This window comes from Diabrotica virgifera, chromosome 10 (assembly GCF_917563875.1).
Source record: "Diabrotica virgifera virgifera chromosome 10, PGI_DIABVI_V3a".
Taxonomy (NCBI): domain Eukaryota; kingdom Metazoa; phylum Arthropoda; class Insecta; order Coleoptera; family Chrysomelidae; genus Diabrotica; species Diabrotica virgifera.
In genome coordinates, this window is record NC_065452.1 from 2,273,055 (window position 1) to 2,285,870 (window position 12,816).

The 12,816-nt window shown below is 32.8% G+C and overlaps 1 protein-coding gene across 1 annotated transcript; it reads left to right on the forward strand.

The window, feature by feature from the left end:
• Positions 1-1,825: 1,825 nt before the first annotated feature.
• LOC126878593 (putative autophagy-related protein 11) lies at positions 1,826-3,205 on the forward strand. Its single transcript, XM_050641401.1, has one exon. The coding sequence runs from the start codon at positions 1,826-1,828 to the stop codon at positions 3,203-3,205; it is 1,380 nt and encodes a 459-aa protein (XP_050497358.1).
• Positions 3,206-12,816: the final 9,611 nt, after the last annotated feature.

Here is a 12,816-nt window from a genome sequence, read left to right on the forward strand (position 1 = left end):
TCAAATATAAAACGACATCTCGAAACGAGAAATTCAAATACTTTTGCTTTTAATTATAAAAATTGACAGTAGGTGACGCTGCCGGTTTAAATATGGCGTATTATGAAAGTGTGTGTATGACGATTCTATAGATTTCTTAAGAAATTTGTTAAGGAACAAAGGTAAGTTTACTTGTAGTTCATTCTCTGTATTTATAAGATATATCCAAATAATCCATTGTAATGTCTTTAAAAGGTTTCATTATATCAGTTTTCATAAAATAACTTCAAATAAAATCAACATTTCATTTAATATTTACTGTGGCCGGAACCGGTACTTGGAAATCGTATTAAGTTCCAGCTTAGGCCATTACTGTGGCCTCAACCGGGTATGCATGTTTTGATTTGCGGCCACTGTCGCCAGAATTAGCACATTTTTATTAATTTGAGTATTAAATTAATATTTGAAATAATTGAACCCTCTTTACTGACATTTCGACATACTGAAAGGAAGAACAAATATAGAAATTTTTACATTTTGATATCAACAAAATATTTTACGTTTTCTATAGTTTTTAACTTAAGACAAGAAATTTCAACTCGATTTTGCTTTTATTATTAAACTATTTAATAAAACTAATTAAAAGTTAGAGAATTTCATTATTTGCTTATCTAGAATTAGAAGCCCATTGAAAACAAATGTGTTTCAATATAATTTTTTTTTCAGTGACAAAATGGCAACAATTAAAAAAAATGAAAAGTGCAGAAAACAAAAGGAATTAAAACGCCAATTGTTTAATTATACACCAGAAGCATTAAAAAATGCTTTAGATGCAGTTAGACTTGGCATGCCTGTTCAAACCGCTTCCAAAACATTTCATATCCCCAGAAGTACCCTTAGATATAAATTAGATGGTAGTCGGCCGGAAACAACTGGTAAAGTAGGACCAACGTGTGTGTTGGGAGATGATCTCGAAAAAACATTATGCTCATGGATGAAAACTTCGTGTGAAAGAGGTTTCCCGGTGACCAAAGATGGACTGTGCTATTCTGTTCAAAAAATATTGAATGAGAATAAAAGAAAAAATCCTTTCACCAACAATCGGCCCGGCCGCAAATGGTTTGATAGTTTCATGACGCGACACCCAGAACTTTCAGTCAAACAATCCGAGTACATCAGCAAAGCTCGTGCAGCTATCACACCCGAAAAAATTAAAAAATGGTTCCAAAATGTTTTAGTTGATCTTGGAGATGGTGTTGCAGTATTGGAAGATCCCAAACGAATCTGGAACATGGATGAGACATCATTTTATCTTAACCCTTCAGGTAGTTGGGTAATTGCAGAAAAAGGTAAACATGTATATGCCACCTCAGCGAACAGTGACAAAGAAAACATCACCACTCTCATTGCCGTGAATGCGCAGGGCGATTATGCCCCCCCATTAACAATGTACAAATTTGAAAGAATTCCATCTACATATTTTAAAGCAGCACCACCTCATTGGGGGATTGGGAAGTCAAAAAATGGATGGATGACAGCAGAATCATTCTTTGAATATTTTCAGAATGTGTTTCATCCATTTTTAATTAAACAAAACTACGTTCTTCCTGTAATTGTTTTCTTGGATGGACATACATCTCATTTAAGTTTACAATTAAGTAGATTTTGTCGCGATCATGGAATTATAGTTGTTTGTTTATATCCGAACACCACACACATCTTACAACCATTAGACGTTTCCCTATTTTTCCCTCTAAAGTGTCAATGGAAGAAAACATTAAGAACCTACAGATTGGACAATGACGGAAGGGAAATACAAAAACAAGACGTTCCGAATGTATTACACATGATTTTATCGAAAGTATCCTTTAAATCTGCAATAATTAATGGATTTCGAAAGTGTGGCCTTTATCCATTTAATTCGGAAAATGTAGACTACAGTAAATGCCTGAATCAAAGTAAAATCTCGTTTAGTTCTTTAGATCAATCAGTAAACAAGTCTGAAATATCTGAAATATCCAGTTTTAATTTTAAGGAGGAATGTCTGTCCTACTTAGAATCGAAGATAGAAAATACAGTTCTAGATGAATTTAAATTTCAATATAATCAAGGAGAGAAGACTAGTATTAAACAAGCTGAAATGCTATTTGATGTATGGACAAAGATTAAATGCGATTTGAATGAAAGTTTACCTACTCTTTCATTCAATTCGCATTTACCAAATGCCGAAGATGTCATGGAATTTCCATTTCCAGAATTTCAACATATTACAGCTGAGAGTTCAGTTATTGAAGATAATGAGTCATCATTAGTTGTAGATAATTTGGAACTTACGGCTACTGGGGTATGTAACATACTTAGCGAAATGTTTCCTGAAGATAATAAAACCCAAGAGTTACCTGAAGCATCACTTGACTTAGTTGAAATGTTACCAAGTGTTATAAACATAGAACAAAAATTAGAAATGGAAAAGAATTCAGAGTTTGATACTACAATAACATCTGATATTAAAAGTGAATTAAAGGAAAGTTTAGAAAAATCTAGTAATAAAATAAATATTTTAAGCAATATATTAGTAATACCCCAGCCAAAGACAAACGAAAAATCTAAAAAGAGAGAATATGTCTCAAGTGTCTTGACATGTGAACGCTGGCTTGCTGATGCTGAGAGAAAAGAACTGGAGAAAGAGAATATAATTAAGAAAAAAGAAGAAAACAAGAAGAAAAGAGAAGAAAATCGACAGAAACGTGTTGTAGCACAAGAAATGAAAAAGAACCTAAAAATATATAAAAAACAGAAAACAGAAATTACTCTTGAAAACACACTGAAAAAAAATGAAAAGCAGAAGACAGAAATTGCACTTGAAAACACCCTGAAAGAAAACGAAAAGCAGAAGACAGAAAGTGCACTTGAAAACACACCGAAAGAAAATGAAAAGCAGAAAACAGAAATTTCACTTGAAAACACATTGAAAGAAAATGACTATGTCATTGTAAAATACGATGACTCATTCTATCCTGGTGTAATTACCAAAATTGATAGTAACGATTATGCTGTTTCAACAATGGTCAAAACGTTGAATCACTGGAAGTGGCCAGAAAAAAAAGACGAGCTTATATACGAAAAGTGTGACGTTGTTCAGACAATTTCTGAACCTAAGAAAATTAATTCTAGGGGAATATATGATGTACCCGAAATGTCTAATTTAAAAAAAAAGTGGTGTTAATTACCCTCGTCATCTAAGTTACCTACCTTTAATACGATTTCTTTTACAATATTTTTTATATATGTGTTATATGTGTTTTTTATTATCTCATGTCCAAATAATAAATGACTATTAACCTACTTTTTATTTACTTTTATTTACACTTTTCTTATCTTCATCTTTATTATTTTTTATATTTCATTTTTACTTTTTTTATCATGGCCACAACTGGTGCACAACATGGCCCCTATTGGTACTTTTGTGGCCGGAGCTGGTGAAATTAGCTTCGATGATTTTAAATTGTTTTTACTTTAAATTTCTATAATAGTATCCGATGTTCACAGTTTTAAATTAATTTAGAAATATATTATAAAAGTTTAGTCCGTAAATCATTCGAAACTTAAATTCATTTTTGATACGACAAAAGATTTAATACAAAGTTTAGCTTAAAGTGGCCGCAACCGGTACCTCTACCCTAGTAAGGATTCATCAAGAGAAAAGCAATTACAGGGAGGCTAGAGTTCATCAAAAAATTATATTTTGTAGTAAGAATTTACCATTTTTAATGTTTTCAAGATTTGGTAAAATACAGCAACAATTCAAAGTCCATGTTAAAATAATGATATAAATTCGTTTTTTACAAAGTGTTTATACGATTCCTCAAGGGAAAAGCAATTTCGGGAAGGCTACAGTTCATAAAAGTTAACGAACTTGGACTCAAATTAGACAGAATATGAATTTTTTAATTTTACGAAATTTCTACATCTTTAAACGAATTTTTGAAGTTATACTTCTTTATGCGCAATTGAGAGTAAAATTTCATAATACTGCGCTCATGCGCACACAGACAGTATGGCGTTTAGTTGCTGAATCTTTCAAGTTATGTATAAATATAACAGTGCAAGAAAAGGTGTGAAAAGAATATATTAGTGTTTTTAGTAAATATATTTATTATAATTTTTGTGTCTTTGGATTTGTCTTCCTCAGGAGTAAGATGAGTATTATTAAAACATTGTATTGTATATTTATTATACTTTACCTTCCAGTCTGTTTGTTACCGTGAATTGTCATTAGGTACGTCCGAACCGATACAGACACAGTTCTCGTAGCGTATTTGGTATAGCATTCGGCCAGAGATCGAGAGGTCTTGAGTTCGAGTCCGGAGCAATCCTATACTTTTTTATATTTTTTTGAAAGCGGTAAGCACAAAATTAGTTTTTTTATTATCCGGTGTTTCGCTAACTTCATATGAACTTAGCGAATCCTAACAGCGAATATTGCGTAAAATTCAAATCGAGCTGTTGCTGAATTTGTCGCTTATTTGCCGCTAATTAATTGTGGAAAATTAATTTTGTCGCTGTATTATTTTTTTAATATTAGGTGTTTCGCTAACTTCATACAGGGTGGGGAATTAGTGCGAGAAAGTCCAATTACTCGTTTATCGTAAGAGATACGAAAAAAAGTTATACTGGGTTATTTTTACCGCTCTTTCACATGCAATTTTTAGTTTATTTCTATCTTATTTAGTTTTCAAAATATGACCCTGGTAAAACAGTATATGAGTACCAGAGTACGTGTAGGTACTTGCGTCTCTGCTATGGTTAAACAGTATATTCGGCAAACTCTACAAAGGCAGAATAGTATACATCATTTTACACTACTGCTTATCCATGGTATTATATTGTTTTCACCCAATTTTGAAAAAATGCGAAAACTTTGCATTATCCACGTCCGTCTGTCCGTCCGTCTGTCTGTCTATCTGTCTGTCTGTGATCACAACTTCTCTGTCAATATACCAAATTAATATTAAAAAAAAAATAATAGGACGACAAAATTAATTTTTACACAACTAATTAACGGCAAAAAAGCGGCGAATTCAGCACAAACTCGATTTGAATTTGAGACATTATTCGCTGTTGTGATTCGCTATGTTCATATGAAGTTAGCGAAACATCGAATATTAAAAAAAAGCGGCAAAATTAATTTTTCCACAACTAATTAGCGGCAAAACAGCGGCAAATTCCAATTATGCTTGCCGTATTATTTGCCAGAACTGATTCGCTAAGTTTATGTACATAGATTAAATGAAAGAAATGTTGGTGCCACTTCGGTATGCGGTCTACCGTCTAATATGTGGTCTACGGCAATTTAGCTGATTCGGCATGCGGTCTACGTACAAAAACAAATTAGAGAAACTATTACAAACATTACTATTTTATTATTACTAACAGCTTCACTGTTCAATTGGTAATTATACAAAGAGTCTACATTCTACCACATCCAATACTATTTTAATATTAAATATCATGCAACCGCAGTAAATATCGGTTTTTGCCTGAAAGGAGGAAGACCTAACCCTTCGGTCCAAACCCAACTTACGGGTATTAGAGTGAGAGAACCGCAGGGCAGGAGGTATTTGACCGCTGCGCGCAATCACAACCCACCCTTTTTATTATCACTAAACGGTCTTTTCAGCGTTTTAAATTAACACTCAAGGCCCATTTCGTTGATTCAAGTTTATATAGGCAACCCAAATTACACGCCGCTAATCCTCGGTTCGGGATTTAGACAGAATAACACGTGAAGTGTGAAAGTAAAGCACAAGTATGACAAGTAAAGTAAAGTATAAATATAAATAATAAATAAAAAGTTTGTAATAGTTTCTCTAATTTGTTTTTGTACGTAGACCGCATGCCGAATCAGCTAAACTGCCGTAGATCGCATATCAGACGGTAGACCGCATACCAAACTAGAAACTCTGCCGTAGACCGCATACCGAAGTAGCACCGAAATGTTAGTCTATTTTGTGCCATTGTCGAATGGCGACAATTTTTTATAATTTTCATTTTTGAAAATGACCGGTCGCCTGGTGCATTTGTAATCATTACCGTAAGACCGTAAGATAAAATATTAAAAGTTAATGACACATTTGGAAACTTCGATTCGAGTTTGTTCTCAGAAATAACGCAAAATGACTGTGAAGCAGGAATAAATTGTTTTCCCTGCAATTCTCGAAACTGGGCTATAAAATAGTTTTAAAACTGCCTATTTCATCTTCAATTTCAGGTTTAATATCATCAGGATAGTGTTCATGTAGTTTTGAAACACACCTTTATAGACGAAGTGCTAGAGCCGAAAAATCATCGTCATAAGTAATATGGAGTTTTTCCTGTGAAATGTGTCCATTGTATATTGACAATTATGACCCCTTTCAGGCTGACATCTCAGTGGATACAGGAAGTAGCAATAAGGGATGAAAGGGGAAAGTTAGTGAAGTCATTAAAGCTTTTCACCTCGTATTTTGTTAAACCTCCATCGATTTGCATGAAAATTGGTGACTAGTTAGAGCATACCTCAAGAAACAAAACTGATTTGGTGCCACTTACACTTTTACCCTGGTGGTGAATACCACCCCTTCCCGCGGGTGAAAACTATTTTATTAAAAATAACCCCACAAATCGATAGAGGGACAAATTTTAAGTAAAATTTGTTATATCATATTACAGGGGTGGAAGCTTCTTAATAGTCCGAGCCACTTTTCACAAGTTGAAGTTTTTCGCGAGCCGCAATAAAATACTTATTCAAAAAGTACCTATGTATAGAAGGTATTTACAATTTTTTTAACAGAACTTTTACTTACTGAAAACCGAAATACAATTACGAAATATTTAAACTTAATTACATTTTTGTTTTCCTTCTTTTGATAATTCTTTAGAATTTGGTGATTAATATGTGACTTCTCAGTAATTCTTTTAGATGCTGGTTAGGTAATATTGATCGGTGTTAGGATGTCACGAATTATAAAATGGAATAAAATGGTCCACACAAGTACGTTGTTCCTAATATGGAAATAATTCGACAAGCATTCTTTTTTAGGGTACCTTCTTGGATTCTGGTACAAATTTCCAAAATTCGGTATTCGGCGTCGACTTATAGTTTTATTTTCGAGCTTGATCTTCTTGCGTCTCTATTAATTTTAATTCTCCAGATGTTGTTTGGGTCATATATTGGTAATAATAACAAATTCACCTTATGAACTACGTTCATTTGAAATGAATTCGGAAAAAAATGAAGAGACGATTTAACATAACTCTTCAAATCTATTTTGGAGTTCGGTCAATATTCGTTCCGGCTTTTTTATATACCTACTCGTTAAGTTTTTCTAGTATATTATGGTAAACATTTTTTTCTAAGTCGAGTAAAATGACTTAAATGCAAAATGTGTACCTAATACAAATTACAAATTACATCTGTAGCAAGAGTTATACAAAAATCGGTCTGGATTCGGTTGATTACTGACTTTTACATTGCGCCACTCTTATGTAATGTTCGTTAGCGCAGTTTTCGATGTGTCATAATATCATTCTTAGTCCAGGGCGCATCTGTTTTGAGATGGACGTTGAGAGGTGACTCAATTTTTTTTTGCAGAAATTGCTTGAAAATAACTCAAATAATAATATTTGAGTTATCCTCCCACTCAAAATGCTCCGGAACATTGTTTAAATAATCAAAATGTCAAAATATGAAGGAAAAATTCGATTTTTTTATTGGTTTTTTGATTATAACTTTAAAACTGTTCATTTATAAGAAAAGTTGTACTAACATAAAAGTTGCGTAATTAAATTTCCTACAACATAGAATTAGATAGAAATTAAAAAAATAGTCACCCTTGTTGCAAAATAGCAATAATTGCGAAAAAAACCATACAAAACAAGTATTGGCATTTTACGTTTTTCAACCATTTATGCTACACTTAGGACCTTCATATGTTACCCAAAAAACTTTATAATATAGTAAAACAACACTATAAATTTCATTATGATCGGTTTAATAGATTTTGCAAAATAAATTTTGCAATCCAGCTTTCGCAAAAATAATTCATTTTTTTTAAATGTTGCAGACTGAAAATAAAGCAAATAGCAAGTTAAATTTTTTTTTGCTTATAGAAGTGTACTGTACCTTCCATTTGCAATTTGCAAAATTAAAATCGATTAATTACCACGGCGTCAGGAATTTTTTTAAATAAACATTAATTTTTGGTGCTACGCGCAGGACAGCGGTGTTCGATTCACACAAGTTGATTTCCACCAAAATTTTTTCCAATCTTTATCTAATATATTATTTTCTTACTCTATATTTTGTTGTATTTTAATATTTTAATTCCACAAAAAGCAAACTAATTTTACTATTGTTCGTGAAATATTGTTTAAACAATTGCATATGTTAAAACTAATAAACTTTTATTCTCTAAGTTAAATTATATGAACAAGGAAAGTTTTTGCTAACAAAAGTGTTATTCCAAAGGATAGAGTATGTGTTTTTATTTTGCAATAAACAAATTTATTTATTTATATCGAAATGTAATAAAAATTAAAATGTATCAATCATTATCAAAGGTCATTGGAATGCCCAATCAGAGCAAACTATCCGCTATCCTGCGCGTAGCACCAATAATTAATGTTTATTTAAAAAAAATTCTGACGCCGTGGTAGTTATTCGATTTTAATTTTGCAAATTGCAAATGAAAGGTACAGTACACTTCTATGCGCAAAAAAATTTCAACTTGCTATCTGCTTTATTTTCAGTCCTGTAACATTTTGAAAAAATGAATTTTTTTTCCGAAAGCTGGATTGCAAAATTTATTTTAAAAAATCTATTGAACCGATCTTAATAAAATTTACTGTATTGTTTTACTGTATCACAAAGTTTTTCTGGGTAAAATATGAAGGTCCTAAGTGTAGCATGAATGGTTGAAAGACGTAAAATGCGAATACTTGTTTTTGTATGGTTATTTTCGCAATTATTGCTATTTTGCATCAAGGGTGACTATTTTTTAAATTTTCAACCAATTCTATATTGTAGGAAATTTAATTACGCAACTTTTATCTTGGTACAACTTTTCTCGGAAATGAATACTTTTAAAGTTATAATCAAAAAACGAAGAACAATATCGAATTTTTCCTTCATTTTTTGACATTTTGATTATTTAAACAATGTGTTGTCAAATTATTTGAGTTATTTTCAAGCAATTTCTGCAAAAAAATTTGAGTCACCTCTCAACGTCCAAATGTACTAATATTTTTACAGATGCGCCCTGGTCTATCTTATCTTGGATGGAAATGGAATTTGTTACAAAGTCTTTCATGTTGTCAGTAAATTAAAAGACATTTTGAAACACATATTATGGAACGGTAATAATTTTTTTTAAATCATATCTAATACAAAATTGAAAAATAACTCGGGTACAATCGAGAGCCACAAGTAATCCTTCAAAGAGCCGCATGTGGCTCGCGAGCCGCAGTTTGGCCACCCCTGTCATATTATTAAAATAAATCAATACTTTTTAAGTTATTAAAGATCAAAGATTTGTCTATTTTAGAGCATATGCGTGAAGTTACGGATGATAAAAGGAACATATTAATTATTAATTGTATGTTAGTAAAATATTATTTTTATATTATTTCGATATTTAATTGAATTTTTTTTCATTATAAACTGAATATGTCCAGAAATTGGGGGTGTCCAATAATGGGTACATTTGATATATTTATTCGAATACACTTTTGCTAAATTTATAATAACGAAATAATATAAAAATAATATTTTAGTAACATACAATTAATTAATATGTTCTTTTTATCATCCGTAACTTCACGCATGTGCTCTTAAACAGACAAATCTTTGATCTTTAATAACTCAAAAAGTATTGATTTATTTTAATAACATGATATAACAAATTTTACTTATAATTTGTCCCTCTATCGATTTGTGGGGTTATTTTTAATAAAATCGTTTTCAACCCCGAGAAGGGGTGGTATCCACACCTAGGGTAAAAGTGCAAGTTGGGACCAAATCATTTTTAATTCCTGAGGTATGTTCTAACTAGTCACCAATTTTCATGCAAATCGATGGAGGTTTAACAAAATAGGAGGTGAAAACCTTTAAAGACAACACTAACTTTCCCCTTTCATCCCTTATTGCTACTTCCTGTATCCACTGAGGTGTCAGCCTGAAAGGGGTCATAATTATCAATATACAATAGACACATTTCATATGCCAAACTCCATATTACTTATGACGATGATTTTTCGGCTCTAGCTCTTAGACTATTATTTGAGTATTACTCAGATTTGGAAAAACACACAAAACACCAAATACTGAGTTCACTGACTCGTCCTCTGTCAACTGACGACTCAGCTTAGTAATTAGCCTATCCAAAATTATTGGTAGATAACTTTTAACCTTTATCTTTTCTCCACCCTGTAGAAACACTTGATTGGAATTAGCATAATCAAAATGTTGTGTCTTGCTCCCTTTCGTTTACACTTGTCGGAATATTCAAAGTATTTTAGATCGGCTAGATCAGGGGTTCCCAAACTTTTTTGTACCACGCCCCCTTTTGTTGAAATGAAAGCTTCTCGCGCCCCCCCCCTTTACAATAAATTGTATGGGCCTAAATAGGAACAAAACAAAAACAAATAAGTATTAGCTTGAAAACAAAACACTTATTTATTCTGCCATAAGATACAACAATATCAGTTTCCATAAAATACAAAAATTATTAATAAAAGAAAAATATATTAGGTTGGTTAGTGAGAAGGATGTGCTTGCATTTTATTTACTATAGTATGCCTATTCGTGGCCGAGTTTTAGTAAGTGCACAGCATAAGTCATTAGCAACATCAAGTTCATTCCGATACTTTGTTTTTTTTGCCACAAGTGTTGAAAATCGCACAAATAGTTACTTGAAAAAGGCAAATATAAATGAAGAGCTTCACGTGATACACTAAGATACACTTTGAAATATTTTAACCAAAATGAAGGTTTGTCCATTATAATTATTAATTATAACAAAGTATTTGGCAGATGAATCATGCAAAAAATCATTTGGATTTATTTGCAAAGCATCTTCTTGAAGTGATTCAGGCAGGGAGTCTATGTTGACATGGAATGGATCAGTTGACATTCTGTAAATAAAATTGTCATAAGTGTTTGGGAAGTATTTCTGGAACTCTTCAATTAAGCTCTCCAAATGGTTTGATATTTGGATTTTCAAACTTGATCCTTCACAAATATCCTTGAAGCGTGTTTCTTCTGAGATTGGCTCTACTTTAGAGAAATTTGAATAATTTCAGGAGTTTGCTGATATTTTACGCCTCCAAAGTTGAGTAACTAAGCCTTCATCACAATGAGTAACTACTATATTTGAGTCTCCACCCTGCAGCTTTAGGTTGAGGCTGTTCAACGAGTCAAAGATATCTGACAAATAAGCCATTACCCAATTACTTGGGTACAATGTTTTTTGAAAGCCATGTTTAGCTCATATTGCTTTTGATGTTCCAAGGTAATTACTTCATCTCAAAGGTCAAATAATCTTGCCAACATGTTTATTTTTGAGAGCCATCGTACTTCTGTATGAAGTAGCAGTGTTTTGTGATCACTTTCTAAATCTTCACAAAGAGTTTTAAACAGTCGAGTATTCAACGCACTGTTTTTTATGTACTTCACTACTTTAATACACAACTTTAAGACAGCCATAAGTTCATTTGGAAGGGTTTTTGCTGCCAAAGCTTGTCGATGTATAAAACAATGTATCCCAATCACATCAGCATTTTTCTCTATTACTAATTGCAAATAGCCTGAACGAAAACCAAGCATTGAAGGTGCTCCATCTGTACATAAACTGATCAGTTTATGCCAAGAGAGTTCATGTTTGTCAAAAAACCCTCACACTGCTTTCATATCTAACATTAATAGCTTTTGTCGTGGTCTCCAGTCTCCAACTCTGAAGAAAAGAGTAGCTCGTCTTTCATTCTTTCGTTTTGAATATACCAAACATAAACAATTAACTGATAACGTTGTGCTATGTCAGTACTCTCGTCTAGCTGAATATCAAAAAATGGCGATTATTTTACTGCATAAACTACCTGGTTTTGTATGTCTTCGGTCATATCATCAATGCGGCGTTTCACAGTGTTGTCAAAAAGAGGTATTTGAGATAACTTTTGCTTACTCTGCGTTACCAGACACAATTTAACAAGCGGCTAACTAAATTTAATTTAATGTTCAACTTGTCTCGCGCCCCCCCTGATATGTCCTCACGCCCCCCAGGGGGGGCGCGCCCCACAGTTTGGGAACCCCTGGGCTAGATAGAAGGCCTTCTGCTCGAAGTAAGCAAAATTATCTCTTTGGGATTTTCTTCTTCTTCTTCTTTAAGTGCCATCTTCGTTCCGAAGGTTGGCGATCATCAGGGCTATACGTATTTTCGAAACTGCTGACCGAAACAATTCGTTGTTGCTACAGCTATACCATTCCCGTAGATTCTTTAGCCAGGAGTTTCGTCTTCTTCCTATGGACCTTTTTCCTGCTATCTTCCCCTCCATAATTATTCGAAGCAGTTCATATCTTTCGCCTCTTGTAATGTGTCCCAAGTATTGCAGTTTTCGTTTTTTGATCGTAAATATGACTTCCTTTTCTTTATTCGTTCTTCTCAAGACCTCGACGTTTGTGACTCTCTCCGTCCATGATATTCTCAGGATTCTGCGATACATCCACAGTTAAAATGAATCTTTTTCAGCGTCCATGACTCCATTCCGTAGAACAGCACAGAAAGTACGTAACATCTCATCAGG